Genomic DNA, 24469 nt, shown 5'->3' with positions numbered 1-24469 from the left:
CAGAGCAGAGGTGTGCACTGGCAGGTCGATGGTCAGTGTGTGCAGGTGGCAGTGACAGAGCAGAGGTGTGCACTGGCAGCTCTGGGGTCAGTGTGTGCAGGTGGCAGTGACAGAGCAGAGGTGTGCACTGGCAGCTCTGGGGTCAGTGTGTGGGATGGCAGTGACAGAGCAGAGGTGTGCACTGGCAGCTCCGGGGTCAGTGTGTGCAGGTGGCAGTGACAGAGCAGAGTGTGCACTGGAAGGTTGAAGGTCACTGTGTTGTATGTGTTCCTGCTCAGCAGAGATTCCTGCTGCTGTGTCCTTGCAAAGTGACGGATGGAGACTCCGCTTTGCTTTATTTCTCCAGCATCACCTCCCAGGTACCAGAGGACGCCCTCTTGCAAGGCACAGCATGGGTGCTGAGTGCAGCCAGGGTCATTAACCCTTTGTAGGTGGTGGCAGATCACAGCATTGATGTTACTCTTGGACCCTGCTCCTCACTTCTTTTCTCAGACGGGACAGCATGGGAAGCTGGCTCAGAAAGCTCACGCTGTTCTCATTCTTCCTTCAGTCCCTGCATCTTTTAAATCCAGGATTAAAAGCAGCTGCATTGAAAATTTTAGGTAGTAAATCTCATGCCAGTACTATAATTTGTTTCAGTGTCCTAAACATGGTAGTAAGGATTGTGTAGAAAAGTGCTTTGGTCCCTCATTTGTTTTCTATTTGAAGCAGCTAAAAGCATCAGTCTGGCACTGAGATAAAATCCAGTTTATTTTGCAGCCCTTAAAGATTTGTGTTCCTATTTACTGGGCATCCTTATTTTTGTAATAATTAATTTCAAAAGATCCTATATTTAAAAAGGAGAACTGTTTCAGAGTTGTGTAAACTGGAAACTATGTAGCAAAAATATTTACCACATTTCTTTCAAACTTTCAATGGCTTGTTCTTTAAGCACAGTACTCCCAGCCAAGTGGCATAAATTGGGATGCTTTCAGGAGCACTTTCAGGACCCCTTCTGCCCACTGGCTCAGTATGGGCTGGTGTTTCATCTCTCACATCATGCACGTTTTGTACACATGCCAGTCTGCACATCTGAACTCCTGATTATAGGTCATACTGGAAATCAGTATTTTTAATTACTGCTTGTATTTCAGGGGAGACAAAAATCATTGAACCACTGAACTTGCCAGAAATCTTAAATTAATGTCTACTGCTAAGTTTTCAAAGAGCCTAAAGGCAGCTTCTGTAGGGCTCTTCAAGAAATTGCTGCAGGGTTTGATGCGAGTCCAGCACTAGAGCTCAGTCATACCTGGTGTGCTGCTGCTTTGGGCTGGGGTTTTTTGTTGTGCTCTCCATGGCTTCTGAAGGAATGGCAGTTACTGGAGTTGGTGTGCTTGCTAATTGCTCATGGTCACAAAGTGCTGGGCAGGGTTTGGGGCACCCAGTGCTGCTGGGCACAGACCCTCAGGAGGAGCACCCTGCACACCTGGTCTGTCAGCAATCATCTTCTGCAGCAGCTGAGGAGCTGCTGGGCACATTGCAGTCTCCAGAACCGATCACTGGAAAACTGATCATGGCTTTGAAATATTCAATAGGTTTCTGCAAAGAGAAAAGGGAAAATCTATGTGCTGTGCTGTTTGGGGTGAGAAATTTGAAATTTGGAAACCTTTGAGAGTTGGAAAATCTTCTCCAGGGCAAAGAACAGTGAAGCCTTTGAATAGGTTGCCTGCAGAGCTGGTTTCCTCTGGAGCAATAAAGGTGAAAATTTGTCACATCTCGCAGAGTGGAATGGATTTGGCCCTTCCTGGGCCTGAATAATTACATTACTTTATGAGTACATTATTTTATAAGACTCCTCCAGTTCAAGGACCTAATGTTTGCTTTGGTTTTTTTGGTGGTTGTCTTGTATTTAGGATTTGTTTGTGTGTTTTGGGGTTGATTTTGGTTTGTTTGGGGTTTTTATCTGTAAAGATGCACAGACCTTTTATAAACATCTTTCATGAAGCTACTGTCACTATTTAAGTTACTAAAAAGTGTTGAAGTTATTGTACATTAAAAATCAAAACTGCCTGAAGTCAAACACTTACTGATTTATTGGGATTTAGTCTTTCAATCATTTATTAAATCTAACATCCGTGTCCCTCTGCACAAGACTTGTAACCTTGAATCCTTTAGAAGCAATTAAACTTTGCATAAACATGCAAAAAATTTAAATATGTTTAGCTAACAATGAGATATCTCAAAGCAGTCTCTGTGCACTGAAAAATCTGTTACATATATATATATCTATATATAAACTGTTTGTATGTGTGTGTGCACATACATTCAAAATCTCAAACCTGCTGTTAAGGCACAGGTTATTTTGAATGAGATTGGCAGCACATAGGAAGATTAAATCTTCTGGATCTTTTAGTCACTAAATATTGAGTTTAGAACAGCCTGCTCATTTTATGGAGAGTAATAATTTGAGGTAGAGCTACCCAAAAGGCAAGATCTTATCTAGTAGCAAAAGCTGTGCTTGTTAGTATTTCCAAGCACATAGAGCACAGCTGAAAAAAATCAGATTAAAGTGAAGCCAGTATTTATTCTTAAGTGGAGTTCACCTGATGCCCTACGTTTTAGCTTTCATATTTTCCAGATTTTGTACTGCATTAATGTCTAACTCTGAACTTTCATGTAAAGCGTTAGCAAGCTCTCTTCACAATCCTTTTCCAGCCCAAGAACTTGCAGCTTCAGGCCCAAAAAGTGTGAACAGCAAGGAATTGAGGAGGATGGGACTGCATAACCTGGAGCTGGAATTGGACAACTGAACACCATGTGGAAATGGGTTTAAAAAACTTAGAGAAGTGTGGAAATGTGTGACAGCCCAAGGTGTATCCCTTGAGGCCTTTAAATGAATCCCAGTTTTGTTCTAGGCCAGCCTCTCAGGCATCACAGCACCAGTCACATCTTGTGCAGCTGACAGCACTTGGGTGTGCCACTAGACCTGATGGCATCTTCTCATTGATTTTAGTCTGTCCTTTTCAGTCTGCCCAGTCTATTTGTATTGTTTCCCTTCTCTTGAGAGATCACTGCAAATAGGAGTCTTGGTGGCTTTAATGTGGCTGAAGTCATATTTTCCAAGAAATGACCATTCTGGTAAAGCACTTACATTAAGAGCATCTAATAAAAGTGATTTAATAGAGGGAATTACAAAACTAAGCAAAGTTTAAATCTTATTATAAATTGCAGATTCCTCTGCAGCATTTAGTTTGTGAATTTTGGAATGTACCTCAGGGAAAATGGCTTTGGATCCAAGCATATTTAAAGCATGGAATAAGAACAAAAAAACCTGAAAATGAGCTGAAAATCTGGCAGATCCTATACGATGAGGTGCTGAATTTTACTTTGGCTCTACTGTTAGCAATGACTATTAGAAATGTTGCCAGCTCTGATTGAGGAGCACCAAAATGAAGTAGAAGCAGGGTGCTTATTTCATCATTAGCTTGTGTGGTAATGGAAATCTGTTAGAGGCTTCTGTGGGGGTAATTCTCACAGTGGGTTGGGATAAATCCTGTGATGACAAGAAGCAAGAATGCACGTGCTGTACTTGGAATGAGCTTCCAGGCTGCCCTGGAATCATTGGATAGGGACTGTGGCAGCTGTGACTCCGTGACTGTCAGAAAGCTGCCCTTACAAACAAGTGAAAATCCATAGGGAAAGGATTAGTGAGCATTTGAGATGTTCGGAGGAGTGGGCTGGGTGGTGCAGGTGGAGTTGTGACCCCAGACTTGGAGGGACCAAACTGTGCTTTGACTTCACACCGTATTTGGACTGGTTTTGCAAGCGGATTTGAAGATTAAAACATATAAATGATTCTCTGGAGTTCACAGAAGTGTGTGTGTTAGCTGAATCCCACAGGTGTTTCTGGCCACATCACTGAGCATATATATTAGCATTATAATTATCATTATATCCCCCTGCTCCTGTGGCATGTCCCTGGCTCTCAGGCCTGGATTTGGAGGAGTTGTGTCCATCCAGCTGAGCAAACTCTGCCATCCCACCCAGTGAGGATGTTAAAGCACAAGGGGACTCGTTGTGCCATGTCAGATTAGAAGTTCTGGTGAAAACTGCCCTTTGATATATAAAATGAGTGCCGCTGCTCATCTGCAGAGTGAGAATGCAATTATTCTCTTAGGTCATCTCTGTTTTCTGTCATTCATAGCTTTTTCCTTGTCTGTGAGAGGGGTCTGTTTTTCTGGAGAGCTTTCCAACCATCTGATGGACAGTGCTGTGCACAGCCAAGTGCATGACTGTACTAGAATTTGATTTTCTAATCCCAAAGAGATGTAAAGAGGAATTTTCCCCTTGTACCTTTTTTTTTTTTTAAGAGCAGTTGAATATATACCATGTGCTGGAAATTAGGGTGAAAATATCAAATAGTCCTCTTTTAATTCAAGACCATTGGTCCCTCCAGATGTCTACAAAAATTTTAACTTCAAGAAGCTGATTACTACATGTCAGCATATATTAATGAACAATAGCATTAGCATTCTGTGGAAAGGTAAACCTGTACCATTTATTGTAAGATTTCAGTGGACAAAATGTCTTTAAAGTCATTAATGCTGTCTAATATTTTCCCTTCAATTTAGTTTTGGTGTATGTCCTCTGGGTTTGTAGTTTCTGTCATCTTTTTGAATTGAGGTGCCTGGAGGTGTTCCATTAGGGCTGGATGTGGCACTCAGTGCCCTGCTCTGGTTGACACACTGGTGTTCAGTCAAACACTGGGCTCAGCAATCCCTGAGATCTTTTCCAATGCAGTTGGTTCTGTGATTCTGTGTGGAAGATGGATGCAAAGATTGCTGTTTACCCAGGGGCTGCCAAGGGCTTTGGGAGCAGCAGAACAAGTTGTGAAAATTGTGATGAGCATGTGTGTCACACTGGCTGATTCTCTGCCAGCAGAACGCCGGCATTGCATCCTCTGCATCTCCCGGGTGTGCCACCAGCCCAGTTCCCTCTCCCAGAACCCTCAGCAGAGGCCCTGGGCTCCTGCCTGAAGGCAGCAGAGCACTTCTGTGTCATCTGTGTGTTCACTGCCACCATTTATCATTGTTTGCCTATGTCTTTTGCAGAATGAGAACAAAATAGGTTTGACGTGCCATTCAAGGTGTTCTTGACATGGTCATTTGACTCTGGCCAGGGGAGGGTTTACTTTGAAGCACTGTTTGCAAATTCTTCAAATGCTTGTGGAGTTCTCTTGGGCCCTTCCTGAGCAGGGGTATGTAAGCTGAGCACAGGTTGGAGTCAGTGGGGAAAAATGCCTATTTTTCCTGGTTCAATTTGCTTCAGTTTCCTGAGTTTCAATCACAACTTAATCCTTAAACAGTGGATTTGTTGAAGAAAACTTCCAATTTTAAAGGCTGGAGTACAAACCCAGGGTTTGGATTTCACCCATGCTTTGGCTGTAGTAATTTTAGCTTGCAGTGCACCTGCCTGGAGGGGCTCATAGTTGGAAGACAGAAATCTATTAGAGAGCTGTGTTTTCAGTGTCTTGCCATGTTACAGAGGAGCAGGTACTCATTTTCACAACACAAAATCAGCATTAGAGCAACACTGCTTGTACAGAGTGATTTATGAAGGTTTCAGTATCTGCAGGCTGTTCTGAAGAAATACCAATGTTACTGCAGAGTTTTGGAGAGTATCACTGCAGTCTAGGATCATCTCTGGTTGTTTTGTGATACCAGAGGGCTTTCAGCCAGCCTGGTTTGGATGGCTGTGGATGCACTGCAGAGCAGCACTCCCAGGTGCAGCAGAAGCTGTGGCTGCCCGGCACAGCATCATTCCCAGGATCCCTGCAGCCCCGGCTGTGGCACAGGGAGCTGTGTGGGGCTGAGGAGCTGGACCCCAGAGAGCGCTGAATTTTTATACATTTATTTTGGTTTTGCTTGTTTAAAACATTAAGTGAAACTTTAAAGATGTAGCACATGGGTTTTTTAAAGAATATTTTTGTAAACATTGAGTACACTGGTAAGGCTGGTCTGTGTGGGCATGCCTTGAGTGCAGCTGCAGGTTTGATTGCTGAGCAAAGCCACCCACTCTGCAGAGTATTATTGCTGGTGGGATTGCTGAGGGAGCTCAAGTTCAGTTTGTGGCACAGGCAGTCACAGGGGTTCAGGGAGCGTGGCTGGAGTTCATACCTACTCTGTGCCTTTCTGTTAGCTTTGGGGTTTTTATCTCAGTGTATCAACCTGGTTTCTTTCCTGGTTTTGTACTTCTACTCCAAAACACAGCCACAGCTGAGAAAGGCAGGTTTGGGTAGAGATAATGTTATCTTGTGCCTGTCAGGACCGGGTGTGAAAGCAAAAGGAAGTTTGATTTCTTTAATTGTAATGGAGTACTGTCCCTCACACAGCTTGAAAAGAGCAGCCTTTGTTTCCTAGATCTGATAGTTCTGCCGCAGTGAGAGGTTTGCCTGAGTAACTTATTCCTCCTTATCTTGTGTGTGAATTTGGATTTCCAAGGAAAAGCAGGGTTTCCCTTCTTATCACATCCAGCACCTGCAGGATTTTGTGTTCCACCTGATTTTCAAGTATTGCCATCCTGATCTTCAAGATCAGGTGGTTGTATAACCACAGCTTCAAAAACAAGTTCTGCTGTTTCTTTGTGTTCAATTTCCTAATAAATCATGGGATTTATTAATAAATAGACTCTTGAAAATGCTTCAGCTTACCAGCTAGGGTACCTGTTGGCTGTGGCTTTGCTTTTTAAAGTTATATTAAGCAAGTTCCTGGATGGCTTTGTAATCAGGTCTTAAAGCCAAGTTTTCAGTACGTTGTAAAATTTAAGAGGTGGTAAACTTGCTTTAGGATTGGGAGATCAGACCAAGAGTCCTGGCAAAATGGGCTGCAGAGTATCAAAGGTGAGAGAAATGATTCTCAAAGTCAGCCAGTTTTCAAAATGCTGGTGGTCTTTCCCATCAGTGTGTGTGTGATGCAATTTGGAATTCACTGCTCTTGGCCCTGTGAGTGCTCCCGTATGTCCTTGGTGCTGTGGCTGCTGTGTCACCTGGTCACTGCACAAAAGCAGCAGGAAAGAACAAAAGCACAAGAGCTTTGCACCGGTGTCGGGCTGTGCCCTGGCTGGGATGGGGCACTCGGGCTGGCAGCAGGGTTAGCACTGCTCTCCTCCGTCACTGGAGCTGCATTATCCCTTCCTGGCCCTGGGGGCTCCGAGGGGCTCAGCCCTGCTGGCACTGCGAGCGGGCAGACTCAGAGCTGTGGGCGTTTGTGTGGGGTCCCTGCAGGCAGGAGCCTCTGGCTGCAATATCGGGGTGGGCTCCAGCACACTGTGCCACCAGCCTGGGGACACAGCACTGTGACACGGGTGTCCCCTGCCTGCCTGCTGCCTGAGCTGAGCCGTGCCCTTCGCCTGGTTCACCAAGAGCACTCAGTGTGAGCTTACAGCCCAGCCCTTGCTCACACACAGATCTTGGTTTGCATACAGCAGTGAGCAGCATTATTCATTAACCCTTAACGAGCCCATGAGAGCAGAAATACTGTTTCTCAGGAAGGGAAAGCTTGGTTAGTTTATTTATGAAATCTGTTATTTCTGGTGTTGTGCCAGCCACTTCTGTTTCAGGAGAAGCAGCAGCCTCTCCCTTCCCTGTGCCGCTTTATCTGCCATCCAAAGAAGCCTTGCCAACAAGCTGGTATGTTAGTAAGCACAGCCTGGTTGCCTGCCTTCAGGAGGCTGCTGCCAGCTGCTCTGCTCAAAGCACCTGCAGACCACTCTGTGTTCCTGGGGAGGGCAAGAGAAACACCACCTGGGCTGGTCCCTTTTCCCTCCATGTGCCATTTCACTCAGATGGCCAGAGACAACAACAAATGGAGCAAAGGAGGGATTCAATTCAGCCGTGCCATGACTGTGCAAAGCACCCTCTGACATGGACATGGACTGTACAGGCACCAACCCTGCAGGGGATGTGCTGACAAAAGGAGAGACTGATGATCTTAACTCTATATTAATATTTAAGCAAACAGCAAACCCACAATGTGCAACCTCCCTGGTGCAAGCTTTCAATTTGCACACCTAGTTATTTCACAAAAGATTAATTTTAGACAGTGACCAGTGATGTTGCTTGGTCTGTTCTCCACTGTATAGTGGAGTTGTATCCAAGTGCTCCACAATCAATAAAATCACCTTCCCTGATAATGCTGAAAAAAACACATTCTTGCTTTTTACAGAGGGGAATATGCTGACTTGCTCAGGGGAAATGGTATCTTAAGGAGAATGGGAACCAGTTTCTGGCTCAGTGGTGGGTCCATACCTCTACTGTACAAATCCTTTTGCCCTTGGTCTTTTGATGTGGAAAAACTATTTTCCTCCCTTGAAACAACCTTCCCATAGATATTCCCAAGCCTCGAGTTGTTTTCCTGTAGGGTGTGTTCTGTTGTTTCTTTTTCAGCTCCTGTGACTGGCAGTGCGCTTTATGGTCCGATCTCAAAGATCAAGAGTTAATTGGGGCCTTGGAGGGGCCTCAGGATGCTAGGACTGCTTTGGGTACAGGAAGGTGGAAATAGGCTCTGATATGTGGTTTGACAGTTCAGTTGTGACCAGGCCAGAGTGATGTTCCTGTCACATCCATGAATTCCTTTGGCAACTTTTGTTTCCTGCAGGAGTTGGCCATGAGGAGTGGTGTGCAGGGATAGAGTTTCCCCTCAGGCTTTTCCATGGTGTGCAGCTGATGTTCCAGCATGAATGCTCCTGCTGACAGGAATCAGATGCACCTGTCCCTCGAGCACACCCACTGCACAGTGCACACTCAGAGCCCCTACACAGATAGGGCTGGGGGTGAGCACCACTCGAGCTGGGTAATTTCACTGCCAGAGGTATTTTTAGTATAAACTCTGTGCTTGCATCTAAGTTTAGAGTGATTGTAATTATGTTAGAAGTTTAGTTACACAAAAATAAACAGCTGCTGGAGGCTGAGGGCAGCTCGGGACCACAAAGCTCTGAATGCACTGACTCACATGTGGCAATGCTTTTCCTAATGTGCCCATTGGGATTCCTTGCTTTAACTCTGCTGCCTGCTTCAGCAACTGGTTTGCTCTTCATCGGTTTCACCAGAGTATTTTTGGGTTTTTTGGGAAGATTTTGTTAACTGGCTTGTGACAGGTGCTGTCATCTTCTCCTCAGCAATGCCTGTACTCTGATTATAAACTGCAGATTTTTCCTTGCAAAGTAACACTGCATTTACATATATACTATATTGCACCTATATGCTTGACATTTCCCTGGGCTGGTCTATCACGTCTCAAGATTTCTGAAGATTGCTGCAATGGATTTATGGATGTATGCAGAAGGTGTGGGCTGCAGAAGGACAGCGTTCACATTATTGTGCTTACAAGGGGTTTGCTAGCCAAGGGCAAAGAACACTCTTCCTTCAGCTTTCAGTCAAAAACCAGTCTAGACATTTTTATCACATTAAACAGTCTGAGGCATTTAATAGCTATGTGACAGGAAAAAAAAAGCAGTCTGAACTAGCTGACCAGTTTTCTTATGGGAAAAGCCTGCTGGGCTCAAGTTTTTATTCTTTGCAATGGTAATTATTATGCTGGAAATGCTTAATGGTGATGCAGACAAAGCTGGTTTTAGACACATAAAAATGTTGCCTTCAGTTTCTGCGGGATCTCTGTGCTTTGGGTGAGGTGCTGCTCTGTGTTGTGATGGGCTGTGCCTTTGCTGAGCCTGTGTGCCACTTGTCACTGAGCTGTGGGAGGCCAGAGTGGCTGAGCACCCCTTGAGAGCACTTCAGTCCATCCAGCCTGTGCAAATGGCAAAACATTTTCTCTCTGTCTCTGCGAGGGTCCCTTTATCAATGTTTATGATGTAACTGGTTATATCTGTTGATTCTCACTGCATTTGATGGCTAAAACAGACTGCTCCTTCTCTGGCCTCTACCCTCACATCTAGAATCAGTTCTTTCACCTTTCCAGGCCTGTTCCCCATTGCTGTGTCAGTCTGTGTGCAGCATGGGGCAATACTGCTCTCCTGCCCTGCAGGATCCCTGCCAACTCCCTCCTGAGCTGCCCGGTCAGTGAGTGACCCCCCTGCCCTTGCCTGGAATGCTGGCAGCGTTCCTGCCACCACTTCTCTCTTTTCCACCCCACACACAGGCACCAGCCTTGTTTTTCTTTTGGTCTTTCTTAGTGTATATTCCACCCAGTTCCTTCCTTTCCAGCCATGTTGCAGAAACCCAGCTTCATACTTGGAATAATCTCTAAAAATAGCCTTGCCTGCACTATCCCAAATAGTTTGGGAAAGCTGAAGTGGAAATCATCTACGGTTCTGTTCTAGCACGGTGAAAGCATGGCTGTCTCAGGCACTTTGTCGTGCTGCCCCAGCCCACATCAGTGCCAGACACCCCATCCCTGCTTCCTGTGGCTTTTCCTGTGTTAGTTCCTTCCTCCTCTTTCCAATTGTGGTGCTCTTCCCCACCCATTTCACTTCTCTGTGCGCTGGTGGTTGTGTGGGGTCAGCAATGTGCTCATGGAGCGTGTGCTCTCACCTTTGCAGGGAGGAGGGGAAGGGGCTGCTCCTCTCCCTGCCCGTGTGGGAGTGTTCCCCACGGACCTGTGGGGGCAGAGCTTTATCCTCTGCTTGTGCTGTGTGTGTCCCCTTCCTCCTCAGCACAAGCGGGGTCACAGCAGCAGCTGGCAAGAAAGAACAGGGATGAGGATGATGATGAGGAGGAGCTCGGAGAGGGATCAGCTCCCATTTTCCTGCTGCTTGACACTGAAATGACATCCTGAAGTTAGGGATTTCAGAGAAATGGAGTCCCCTGACTCTGGTGTCACCAGCTGCTCCAGAAAAGTCTGGATAAATGGGGTTCCTCAGTATGCTGTGGATGTTGCTGTTTCTCAGGAGCTGTCAGAGCAGGCTCCAAGGGCTGTGGGTGCCAGTAGGCCAAACCAGCACTCCTTTCTGTCTCTGTACAGGACTAATGGGTTACATACCAACACTTTTATTTTTATCCCTTTAGGAATACTCTGTCAAATCATCCACTTGGAGCAATCAAAACCAGAGATGCTTTCCTTCAGAAATTTCATGTCTCTGTTATGAATAGCTGACGGAGCCCAGTGCATCCAGCAGAAACTGGGAGAGGTTCTGCCTTGGAGCACCCCCCACCCCGCTCTTCACCACCTGACAGGCCTGGTTTTACCCATTTCTGCACAAGCCATACATTCATGTCCAGGGTGACGTTTGGGTGCATTCTGAGGCATATAAACAGCTGAATGCCTCAGCAGTGACTGCCTGGCGCTGTGGGCTGCTGATCAGATGAAGCCCTGAGCAGCCTCAGGGAGCTCCCTGCAGTTCAGAGAGCAGCTGTCACCTCCTGGCCTGGCAGTGACCGGGAGCAGGGCACCGTGTCAAGAGAGCTGCTTTAATATTTGATTAGCAGAAATGAATATGCAGATTGCAGGGGCTCTGAGGCAGGGATTACTGAACAGACTGTGATGCCATGTTTTATGCATTCCCATTTTCTGCTTCTGGTTAACCATCAGCTTGCCAGCTAAAGGATTGGGGATATTTTTCATTTATCCTTGGCCGCATTTGCTGCACAATCTTTCCTATTGTTTTCAGAGCTTCTGGGCAGTGGTACAACGACCATTTAAAAAGAAATGTGGTTGAAACAAATTGACAAGAAATGCTTACTCTGCCACCTACCTACCATAATGAAGGAATAATAACTGAAGGTTCTCAACCACTTGGTTTTGCTCTTGCTTCCCTACAAAATTAAAGACATAAATAAATGATAACCTGGTGTATCTCCAACATGGCTGTCTGCATTTATCCTGCTGGAAAGTGGGCTTCTGGATTTCCAAATGTTGGGCAGCAGTTTATTTCCAGCCCTGCCTAGTTGTGATACCCTGTGTTTAGAACCAGGGCAATCTCATCTTCAGCAAAATGCCCACTTTGTTAATGAGTTAGCACTGGGTGTTACTGGTGATGAAAGGAGTACTTAGCATCCCCAATGCTGTAATTCAGACAAGCCTTGCTAGCCTCATTCTTTAGAGGGAAGCAGAGGAACACGGGAAATGGCAAAGTGTCCATGCAGAATCCAGAGCCGTGTGGCTCACCCCCAGCTCAGCCGGGATCCTTTGACTCCTCCTGCCCCAAAGGGGCTCTGTTTTTCCTGAGCAATCGATGATGAGTGCTGGCTTTGCATACAACAGCCAGAGTGGCTGCTGAGGGGTGAGAAAAACAAAGGTGAACCTCTAAACAGGGTTTAGGCCAGGCAGTTATTATTATTTTTCCCCATCCATTAGATGTCATTGTGATTCCCAGAGCTGCTCTTTGCAGTTGAGTGTTGAAGCACATGCTGTGAGCCCCATGAAGTTTCTTTTCCTCATACAGACTGGGAGATTTTCTGTGATGTGAACTTGAAATCTTGGCAGAAAACATCATCACATGCTATAGCAATGCAGAAAGGGTAATTTCCATTCCAGCCAGCTGATAATGCCCTGCCTGCATTCCCCTGCCTTTGAGATAAGGGAAGGGAAGGGTGTTGGGATGGAATCTGAGCAGCATTGCATCTTCTGAGATAGATACCAACATCTTACTGATGCCATGGGTTAAACTGCACAATGACAATCTAAGAAGTGTAAATGCCCTGTGCATTTCCATGGTGACTGTAGCTCCTCAGCTCTATGCAGGGTACCAAGAAATTTGTAATTAGTTTAAACTTCCAGCAAATACCTACGTCTAACACACTGCCAACTGTCAAACAGTGCATCCAGCTTTTTGATGTTAATGCACTCTAGACTGCTGGAACAATTGCCAGAGATCACCTTAGCTTTGTCTGAAATTTTAAGCCAGCAATGTGGGTCACTCTTGTTTTCTCAGAAATCATCCAGAAAACCAGCAAATTATAATGTCACTTTCCTAATTTTAGATTTTAAAGTAACATCTATGTTCCTCACAGCTTATTAGTTTTTAATATATCTGTGTATTTTGAAAAAGATCCTAATAAATCATGTCCAGACTTTAATAAAGTTTGGTTTGAACTAAAGTACCTGACCATAGCAGGGATTATTTCAAACCCACAGGGATTTAGAAGTTATTACAAAAATATGATCCTGACCTTTAATTTCATTTTATTAATCCAAAGTCCCAGCATGTGTCAGAGTTTGGAAACAGACAACTGTGTCCTCAGGATGTGGTCACAGAGCAGCTGATAGTTGTAGTTGTTTTGGTTTTGTTTGAGGTACTACATTGTGTTCTTTCCAAAACCTTTCCTTGCACTTAGAAAGGAAAGACTGCTGATATTAATGCAGTTTGGAAGTTTGTTTTCATGGTATTTGTGGTTAATAATTCACTCTTAGGATCTTGCAGTTGTTTTATGTCCTTGGATCCCTTCCTGAACTCCTGCATTTGTAATTGGAGTGATGCTCCCTTACAGTTGTTTGGTGTTTATCTGTACTCCCACCTGAACTCTCTCTAGAATTTTAATTTCAAACATTTACTCTTGTCTTCCTGTCACATTAAAGTACAGGAACCACTTCTGCTTGAGATCTTGTAGAGCACAAAGAATGAAGCTAAAAAAAAGAAATTGAAGTTCTAAATGTTAAAATTGCCCATGATTTGAATTCAAATAATTTGCACAAACACTTTGCACAGGTGTACCTAAAAGTGAGAAACACTCTTCACGGACTTAAAATGTGTCACCTGTCAGCAGCAGATTAAACAACAGTAGAAATTAAGTATGGTATTCATTGCCCAATCACCATGCTGAAAACTTGGTTTTTTAATAAATTTGCCAAAATTTTTGGCCAATCTGCCAAATCCCATTCCTTTAGGCTGTAATTTTCTGCTGTAGTGATACAAGGTGTCAGAGTTTACAAAACCGTGAAGAGAGACTCTGGGCCTCAGTAAATCCGGAAATACTTGTGGTGTTTTGCGATTGCTGCATGTTTGTTTGTTTGTTTTATTATTCCATGAGGTAGCCTTTGTTTTAACACTGCCTTCCACTGAAAGCCACAGAGTGAAGTAATTAAACTTAATAGAAGTGCCTGCTGGTTAAATCCAGCCGCACTGCATACATCCATCACATGCTATAGCAGTTCAGAAAGGATCTTGGCAGCAATTACACAAACCGTTGTTTCCATCAAAGCCCAATTTGCTCTCTACTACTACCTGGGGATGAGATGGCTTCCAGGAAATGGGACACTTGACATCATGCTAAATAAATCTTGAGCACCTCTAAGGCTTCTGCATGACTCAAGGTAAAAATGTAGCATCTTCACATTTTTAGACAGCCTAATATTTTGCATGGTTGGTGTTATTGGAGTAGGACAAAGCAGAGAGGGTTCTGGGGAGTGGTTCCTCATCACATGCTTACATGAAAGGAAGTTCACTTGACAGATCTAAAGCAAAATGTTGCTGTTAGATGCATACTGAATAAGATGTGTAAATGAACATCAATTGTCATTTACTGTCTTTTGATGAGTCAGATTGCTAAATCCTCTGTACAATTCACAGCATTATGAGCATTTCCCTCCTGAAATAATCCCTTGGGGAGATCTGTGCCTTTCCCTTTTTCTCTCACCTTTGCTGTTACAAAACTGAGAATATGAACACCAAATTTCCTATCACCAGAAGGAAAGGACATTAAATACAGCTTTACTTATTCCATGAAGTTTGCAGTTTTCTATGTCTGGTTTATTATTTTTTAACACTTAAGTTTTTAGTAACATCCAATTCTGATAGTTCTGCATTTTAGCTCACTATTGAAGTCATACCTTTTTCTAGGAGTATGTATAGGTTCTCTTGTTTCTTTAGGAGTTGTTTTGAAAATCAGTAACATGTTACCTTTTCTTTGAGCACTTCGGTGTTGCAATTGCAGCGTTATTTTTGTTTTTCCAGGCATTTTAAGTGACATCTATCTGAAGGCTCATTTTGGTCAGCAGGTGAAGCTAATAAAGCTGGTTCACAATGGTGGCTCACAAGGGCTGCTGCCAGGCTGTGATGAGTCCTTGATGACTTTGGTGATCAATTCAAAAGGGAAACTGCTCCAGTGGCTCTGTATTGCTGCTGAGCAGAGAAATAATTTGCCTTCTTGGGCCTACAAATGTCTGTAATTTAGAAGTTTGTGAGGAATTAGACCTGAGTGAATCATCTGAGAAGCTTTCCATAATGGCTTGATTTAAATGTATTTCTAATAGTCAGAACAGATTTTTGTTACACTGTTGGAAATAGACCAGAATAAGTTCATTTAGAGTACCAATGTCTCTTTCTGCACCATTCGCTTCTCATGAAGGCACCCCCCTCAAAAAGGATGGGCAGTCAGCACTTACGTCAAAAAAAGAGAGTTTTCAAATGAATAGGAATGCTGGGGAAAGCTCTGGGTGTGGACAAACTAGGAACCATTAGGATAAGAAGAAAAATACTGAGGAAGCTGAGGGGCGATGTTGGAGCCCTGTGTTTTGTGCTAGGAATTCCCTTGTCAGAAACAGTTCTTTTTTTCATTTCCCTGTCTCTGCATTTTGCTTATGTCAATGTCAGTACCTTTATGACCAAATGAATTTGACATTGAGGAGTAAATACATGAAGATCTGACTTGTCTTCAAGTTTCTAGAAATATTTACACTATTTGACTATGAAAGTGCTTCAAAGCCTCATTAAAAAATGAAAGGGGCATTTTTATAAGAATTTCAGTGCTTCACTGCCTGTTTGGTCATGGACAGCTGGATGTTTACTGTAGTCTATAGCTCTGCAGGGAAACTTGCTGGACTGGGTTGAACTCCATAAAAAACCCCAAAAGTTAGAGAAGTCTGCTGATCTAGATCTGGTTGTCTTTCCAATAAAGAATCTTGTTTACCAAAGAGGAGTGATGCTGAAGGTTATATGTATTTTGAGGTGGGGGAATGTCCTGGGGTGACTGGGAATGGGAAATAGATTCAGTTTTTGGGGTTTTTTAATTGCTTCCTTGTATCTGTAAGAAAAACATCTATTCCTGGGCATGATTACCAAACTGAGCACAGTTCTGGGTGGGTGCTGCCCTTGAAACCCAACAGACAGTAACTGGGGCAGGTTTAGGGGCTGTAATGCCAAGAGCTGAGTGCTGAAATGGCAAACACAGAGTGTGGAGCCTCCTCACCTCCACTCAGCAAACAGGGCTTCATTCCAGAACAAAAATAATAATGACTAAAAAAAACCTCTCCAGGTCCTGTTCGGATCCTGGGGCTGAGCAAAGTGCGGAAATGATGAGTTTGTGTGTTTGAAACTGGGGGGCCAGCTCTGAGGAACCCTGCTGTCCTTGCCAGCAGTGTCTCAGCATTGACAGGATGTTTATGGGACCCAAGGAGTATCCATCCATCATGCTAGCCAGCCCTGTGGGTTAGTTTAGAATATCACCTCTTTCCACAAACATTTGTCTCCTTTGTACTAACAGAGTCCTTTCCTCCTCCTGTTCAGCCACACCTTGTCCTTCTCTTGGTCAGGGAATGACAAACCCAGGATTTACAGCCCACACGCCCCAGATTTAGCTTAGTACAACCAAGCTTACAGAAGAGAGAGACTTTTGTGTTAATTAATGCTCTTCTGAATATGGTTCAGTTTGTGTCCTCGCTCTTTGGGTGCTCCAGGTGAGCTTCATGTCATCCAAATCATGCTTCAGGCACAAACCAGAGCTGGGAGAAAGGGAGATACTGCAGGAGGCTGTTAACTACTGCTCTTCACCCACCTCTCCCTTGTAGTCATTAACTGAGTCCTGAGGTGGATTTTTATGAGTGTTCTTTCTGCTTTTGTGAATGGTATGTATTCATATTATACTTTGAGAACTCTTAAGTCAGTAAGAAAATTTGATTTCAGTTTTTAAAGCCAGTATAAAAGTTTTCAACTTAAAATTTTGCTGTCTTTAAATTTAGTTCCTTAACCTTCTGTGTCTCCCAGTTGAATCTTCACACATTTTGTTGTTATTTGATGTCTCTAAAGAGGGTAATTCTTCATTCTCACCATAGTGAGGATATATGCATGCATGCATTTGCAGCCATATGAACGCTGCAATGTTGTGTTTGTTTGGGTTTGCTGGTTGGGATTGGTGTTGTTTTTCACTCTCTTTGAACTGCTAAAAAATTGATGAAGATGAACAGAGGTCCAGAGAGTGACAAGGGAATATTTTGTATTTTAAAAGCTAACATGGTTAAGAAAAAAATGGATTTGTGAGAGGAGTGTAAGAAATGTGAGAGGCTGAAAAGAGCTTTTCTAAAGGCAGAGAGAGTTTTCTTCACCTTCTGCACAGCTGCAAAGCATAAGGCTTAAAAATGTTGTTTGTTACGGTTCCTCCAGCTCCTTGCTGCCTCTCCCTCACACTTCATCTGTCTCGGTGCATCTGTAAACTGCAGTGACCTGTGAGAGCAGAGCTGGGAAGGGAGCGGGGAGGTGGGAACAGCGAGGAGCTGGAGCGTCCAGACTGTGGCTGAGCTGCTCTGTGCCCTGCACCCGGCCCATGCAAATGGCACGGAGGGCTGTGCTCTGGCTCTGGGACAGGGGGTGGTGCTGCCTCACTGCTCCTGGGCCAGACCCGCATCCACAGAGGCTCGGGCTGACTGCAGGGCTGGGAAATGCACGGGGCAGCCCCAGCTGGGGGGCTCCTGATGAATGTGTCAGTGATGGAGTAACAGGCTCATCTGATGTGTGAGTGCCCAGAGGGAGGAGAGCAGCTCTGGGTTGGGAAATGCACGGTGCAGCCCAAACTGAGCAGCTCCTGATGAATGTGTCAGCGATGGAGTAACAGGCTCATCTGATGTGTGAGTACCCAGAGGGAGGGGTACTCTGTGCAGCAGCTGTGCCCCTGGGGCTGCATGCAGGGCTGCCCAGGTGCTGTGTGTGCTGCTGAGGTGGGCAATGTTTCTCAGAGCTCAGAGTGTGCTCAAGCACTGCCCACAGCCAGCGTTCTGAGTGCCACTCTGGAGGGAGCACTGGGATCTGCCTTACACAGCACCTGCAGAACTTCTCAATTGGGTTTGTGTGGGGTTCAGCACCACTATAAAAGGGGGAAAAGCCATTTTTACAGGCTTGGGACTGTGCGGGAATACTGTTCACAGCCTTAAAAGTGCCACTACATTTCTGGTGTTTTAGCACAGAATGTGTCAGCTTTTCCCAGAAGGATGGGAGCAGTTATTGCTGCGGGAGCTACCTGTTGTGTTTGAAGACCATTCTGATAATAGAAGACATTTAAATAGATTGAGGAACAGCTACCATGCCATAAAAATAGTGGTTATCACTGCAGGTGTGTCTGCACAGGACTGGCTAAAAGAAAAGGAGGCTTTTGATAAAATATTGCATATAGATGATCTGTTTTCTTCAAAGCTTCTCTTCATTGGGAGAAAAAAGGGACAGACTAATAGTTTAAGTATAATTTAGTCCTTTTTTGTAAGATTTGGGAATAGAGATCTATTATTTCATATCATCCTGTTTTGAATGAAAATGAACACTTAACGGTGGCATGTGTACATAACTTTCAAACTGTATTTTTGATTTCTGTATCAATGACCAGAAAAATAAGCAGCACATGTCTGCATTACAGGTTGTAGTATTTGGTCACCTAGAGCTAGGTTAATCCCAGCCTCATTGTACTCAAAAGTTACAGTGCAAAGTGTTTTTCAAATAATTAAGTTCATACACACATTTTACAAGTATTTTCCATTTTAAAGATATGAAACAAAATTACTCTTAGGAGGAAAGCTCCTAATTTGGAAATGCACTGTGACTTTTTAGTACTTCTGTATGAAAGGAAAAGCTAAAAGTCACTTTTTTTCCTGCTTGGCCTTTGAAATGCTCCTTTTGAAGGACAGTAATTGAACTGTGCTTTTCCATTCCATTTCAGGTTTTTCTTCTATAATCATGGCAAAACCTTATGAATTTAACTGGCAGAAGCCAGTTCCCTCTTTTCTGCAAGATGGAGCTGTGTTTGATAGATACGAAGAGGTAAGACCCAGTTGCTTTTCATTTGCTATTCTCTTTTAAATATGCAGAAGTGCCAGAATACTTCATGCTTTGCTTTCATTGTACACAAAGAAACTTTAATTTTTTCTGGTAATACCCTCAGAAATGTCTGTGGGGAGGCAATACCAACAGACTTTATTGCTACATAGAGGTTTTTTTTGCTTTTAGAAGAAATAGCTTTAAAATATATTTAATCCCTCTGATTTGACATAAGCCCTGAGGAAGAGAAAGGGAGAATTGGATCAAAATATCTGTAATGTGTATAAAACTCTCATCTTTGCAGATTCATAAAGCACATTATTAAACAAAGTGAATCCTTCCATTTTTTTGTATTATCTATCAAATGGAGGGAGGGACAATATTGCTTTTTCTTGGATATATAAACTGAGCACCTGCCTATTACAAGGGAAAGTCAGAGAACACAGAACATTCATTTTCTGGTTCAAATGCATCATTTGAGAACTGGAGTGGTTTTATCTACTTTGGAAAATCAATCTGCACTCTATCTGAAATATGATTAGCATGATCCTGCTTTCAGCCGTGCTTTAATCCACCTTTATTAAAGGAATGCAAAACAGGACATTTTACACAGGCAGCTGAAATAAAGTGCTGAGAAGTTTACCCTATACTGAGCATTGATATGCTGGTAAGAATAATTGTATCAGGGTCTATTTTTAATCTTGTTTGAACAGGAGATCTCTGTAAGTTGAAGGTAAGTGCCTTCAGGGATATTAGTATTTTCTTATCTTTGGAATGTAAGTAAAAGGTATTTTTTATCACCAGACCTGCCAAGATAGGGATAGTTGGTTTACCCTGTGTTTCCAGATTTGGGGCCAGATAAATGAAGTAGATAGTGGTGGAGATGGAGAAAAAAGCTTTATTTTCCTTCAGCAAGCCCTGCTGCAGACACAGCCTGTGAGTGAGTGGCTGTTCTCTCACCCTTCACCAAGGAACAGAGTGGGCAGCTACAGCACAGGCTTCCAGGTGCTCCAGGCTGGGTGGGGTGCAGGGGCACTGCTGGCACCTGGGTGTCACTGCTGGGATGTCCCCACTGGCAGGGCAGTGCCAGGCACAGCTGTGCTGTTCTGTGCTGGGCACACGTGGGGTTCAGGGGCACTGCTGGCACCTGGGTGTCACTGCTGGGATGTGCTGGCAGGGCAGTGCCAGGCACAGTGTGCTGTTCTGCCCTGGGCACACGTGGAGCCAGCTCTGGCACCCAGCTCAGGCTCCTTCAGCTGGGTGTGCTGCCCCCAAACACCAGGAAGGGGCTCCTGCCTTCCCCCCATGGAGCAGAGCCCTGTCTGTCCATGCTGTGAGCCCCTCCTGCTCCAGGGTTCTGGGGCACACCTGGCAGCCTGCTTTGTTTCCTCACAGAGGATCTTCCCACAAATTCTCCTCACTATTCAATTCAGGAAGTCAGGAAGTTCTGGATCGCCTTTTTCTTGAAGTGGTTGATTCTGCACACCCTTTTCCTGCGTTTCAGCTTAATTTATGATGCTCTAATTGAGGCTGGAGGTGTGTGGGGAAAATCTCTTTATAAATTCAGCTCATCTGACTTTTTGCCTTGCCCAGTCTCTCTGGAGTGCCATTGTTTCCTGATTTCTTGTACAAATCAATATCCTGCAAGCTCTGCTCGTCACTCACTCTGGCTGCAGAGCACTCACAGCATGTACACTGCCACAGTGCAACAGAAAATGCTTCCCAAATTCTGCACCTTGAAAGGAAATGTGGCCATTGGATCCTGAGGGTGGCATTGGCAAATTATATATTTTTTACCTTCAAGCATTTAATTTTCAATACATTTCTTGAAGTTCTGTTTCATTAAGATTTTTTTATTAGGTAAGAATCACTACTTCTATTAAATAAAACATCTTCATTTAGTTGCAATAAGGTAGGAAAATATTAATTAAGTGTGTCTCAGTGTCTCAAGTGTAAACAATAAGACAAATTGTTAAAAGTGATCTCTTTTTTAAAGGCCTGCCTCCCTTGTTTCTGTTTTTTTTTTTGGGAACAGCAAATTCTGCAGGAGGGTCTTTGGGAAGAAACAGAACAATCCTTTATTTTTGAATGATAAATAATTTATATTTGGCAAACTGACTGAAATAGTGGTCTGTATTTTCTTTTCTGTAGGAATCTTTTGTCTTTGAAAGCAACTGTCTCTTCCAAGTGGATGAATTTGGATTTTTTCTGAGCTGGAAAAGTGAAGGAAAGGTATATTGCAATTATGTCAGGAATGTATATTATATGTTATTGCATTTTATGTGTATTCTGTTTTTAAAAAATTTAAAATACTGCGTTAGTTTATTTACAAAACTAGTCCTCATCTTATTGTTTTTAGAATTGACAGAAGTGAAGAATTTAAGAGGGAATCAACCAATACTGAAGGGAAATATACTGCTTAGTTTTTATTAACAGAGTTTGCCAATGAAATTCTCAGTTTATTTTTGGTGAAACTCCCAGTGGAATTGTGTCTCAGCAGCCTTTGAACTTGTACCCTTTTTGTCCTTTCAGGAGGGCCAGGTGTTGGAGTGCTCCCTGATCAACAGTGTTCGCTTTGGAGCTGTACCAAAGGTACTCTGTCCTTACTTCATGCTTCATTTAAATGAGCAGTATTTCAGCTGAAGGTGAAATGCAGGATTGCCTTCATTTCTTTAAGTAATACCAGTAACACAGCTTTTACTTTGCAGTCATAGCCTCACGTTTGAAGTTTTACAGTGATTTGTTGTGATTGCAGTGGGCAGCATCAGTCATCTGGTTTTTCTGAGGTACTGCAGGGTTCAGGATGCACTGAGAGCTGAACAGACATTAAGAGCACATAGCAGGAGATTTTAATTATCTTGTAACAGTTTATTGTGACACTTGTTTAGGGATCTGAGAAAAAATGTTCATTTTGTTCCAATCTGTTTCAATTTATTTTATCTTCTCTCTCTGTTAAGATAAAGTGTAGAAAGATTTGTTTGCATCCCTCTTTCTGCATTTAGGTGGTCAGAGAGGGCAGCTGCTCACAGCCTGCCTTTTTAAAGTGCAGAAGTACTAGCTAGGAGTCCTGGAGCCCCAAGCCTTTGGAAATAGACTCAGGAGTATTCAGAAGGAATACACAGGGTTTTGTGCACGGGGCTGTGCCTCTCCTTCCAGCAGCCCTTCAGTTTAGGAGATCCGCTGTGAGCCCTGCATTTCCACTTTCACATGTAAAGTGTGTTCATGTAGGTAACTCTTATAATTCCTCCTGGTAGTCTGCAGGCCCAGATCTCTGCCCCACAGAAGGGGCAAGAGCTGTGGTGATGCAGAGAGCCCCATGCTCACAGCCCCAGCCGTGAGCTGCAGCCTGCAGCTCTGCCTTTCCAAAAGCAGGAGCTGTGGTGATGCAGACAGCCCCATGCTCCCCATGCTCACTGCCCCAGCCGTGAGCTGCAGCCTGCAGCTCTGCCTTTCCAAAAGCATGCCCATGGAACCTCCCCCAGCAGCAGGGACAGCAGCTCGTGTGACACGTCACTAAAGAACCTCCAAGTCACAGAGATGGTGACTTCGGGAAATAAGGATTTAACTAGATGGGAATAATTAACTTCCAGATCAGTGCTGATGCTTTGTCTCAGTCCTTGGAGTGATTAATTGTTCTTCTTCGTGATGAAAAGATGAGTTCTCGCAATCATGTTCCTGACTGTCAGAATGTGTTGTTTTCTCAGGTTTGCACACAATGTTTCTGAGTGAAAGCACTCATTTCAGATGACTGGCAAAGGTTTAAAGGTGTAAATGTATAAGGAGGTGAAAATGCATTTATACCATCGTGCCTTGCATAGCAGAAGTGTTGCAAATGTAACAAGTTCTTTATTGTGTCTCACAGGATCCCAAAATACTGACTGCACTCGAGGCTGTTGGAAAATCAGAAAACGAGCTGGAAGGACGGATAGTGTGTGTTTGCAGTGGCACAGACCTGGTGAACATCAGCTTCACTTTCATGGTAGCAGAAACCACAGAAATAGCCAAGGTATTTCACAATTAAACTGTGTGTGGGAGGTGAAAGAGGAGCTCATCAGCAGTGCTCAGTTGTTTTTCCTAAGCCTGCCTGCGTGGCTGACTGAAATACCTGGGTTAGAGTCTGCTGCCCTGCCCTTCCAGAGGGCACCAAACATCCCTGTGGAGCATGTGGTGAGGGAAGCAGTGACTCTGTCAGCCTGAGCATGCACAGAGGATTATCAGAGACACTGAGAGCACTGTGTACAGCACTGGGCATTCCCTGGGCTGGTCAGTGCCTCTGTGTGGTGCTGCCCCAGCAGACAAGCTGGTGCTGCTGGCTCTGTGACAGGGATGCTGAAGGGAATGTAATTGCTGCCATTTTCCTGGTGGGTGGAGCTCAGCCCTTCAAAGTTCTGATAACCCAATTGTGTTGTGTGGTTTGTATTGTTTGAAAAAACAAAAGCAGGAAAGGAAACCGTGCAGTTAAGGGCATCCCAGTGTGGCCAGGCTCTTTGCTGCTTCCCATTGACACGGAGCAGCTCTCAGGAAGCAGTGGTGCAGTTTGACACCTCATCCTTCCTGAGGGCTGCAGCCTGCAGCTCTGCTGAGAGTCCTGGCCTCCACCTGCCCTGGCCCTCAGCTGAGAGCTGCTCTGAGAAACCTGCTCAGAGTGCTGACAGAACACTGCTAGCTGAGATCCAGGCATCCATGGGCATTTAAAATACACACTCTTTGCTTTTCTTCTCTGTCTGCGTGCATTTAGGGTATTTAGGATTATAATCTGTTCTGCCTGTAAGATAAATATTAAATAGTGATCAGTATCACACACCTGGTAAATCCCCTCCTTTAAAACTGTTTGCTGAATGCAGCTTCACTAAATCCCTTGCCAACCTGGTTTATTGTTCATTGCTTTGGATTCATACCTTTGGAAGCACTGGTAATGCTGAGCAAACTCCTTTATAGGAGAAACACTTGTATAACTTACATGGGTGCACTAAATTGATTTTACTGTGTGTATTTTCAGCAGACTTCAAGGGAAATAACGTGTCAGAGTTATGTTTTGAAAGCATTTGAAAAAAGAAGCAAAGCATAGGAGATGTTGGCAGCATTCACTTTCACACTCCACCCAGCAGCATCTCTGATTCATTCTGAGGGCAGCTGCAGTTAAGTTTCTCAGCCACCTTAGATCTCAATAACCTGTATTAGACTAATTGGTTTGTGAGAATGCTGGCCCATTACAGAGGCTGTCACAAGAGATGAGCTAATTATGCTGTGGAGAAGCTCTGGTGCTCATTAGCAGCCCAGCCTTGCAGAATTGGTGTGTCATGCTGCAGTGGGCAGGCTCTGAGACCCATGGAACCCAGAGCCCTGCATCTGGGAGCCTTCCCGCCAAAATACACGCCCAGGGCTGTCAGCAGTGATGATCCACCTCATCTGATAGGAGATGTGTGAGGCATGAGGGACAGCAGAAGGCAGATCAAGCCAGAAAATCAATGCAGAGCTCTCTAAGTTGCCTTCACTGGGGAATCTGGCCTGTGCTGTGTTGACC

General features: G+C 44.2%; 1 protein-coding gene across 7 annotated transcripts in view; it reads left to right on the top strand.

The window, feature by feature from the left end:
• Window positions 1–24469, top strand: part of PLCB4 (phospholipase C beta 4) — a 173529-nt gene that overhangs the window by 77311 nt on the left and 71749 nt on the right. For all 7 annotated transcript variants that reach the window (XM_074536586.1, XM_074536584.1, XM_074536590.1 and 4 more), the window contains 4 exons: window positions 18848–18948; window positions 21097–21177; window positions 21478–21537; window positions 22808–22951. In XM_074536586.1, coding sequence (XP_074392687.1) covers window positions 18865–18948; window positions 21097–21177; window positions 21478–21537; window positions 22808–22951 — 369 coding nt within the window. In that variant the 5' untranslated portion in view covers window positions 18848–18864. The remainder of the gene's footprint in view (window positions 1–18847; window positions 18949–21096; window positions 21178–21477; window positions 21538–22807; window positions 22952–24469) is intronic.

The sequence above is a fragment of the Zonotrichia albicollis genome, chromosome 3, assembly GCF_047830755.1.
Source record: "Zonotrichia albicollis isolate bZonAlb1 chromosome 3, bZonAlb1.hap1, whole genome shotgun sequence".
NCBI classification, from domain to species: Eukaryota; Metazoa; Chordata; class Aves; order Passeriformes; family Passerellidae; genus Zonotrichia; species Zonotrichia albicollis.
The sequence above is the reverse complement of the archived record's forward strand: the minus strand, read 5'-3'. Positions and strand labels throughout refer to the sequence as shown.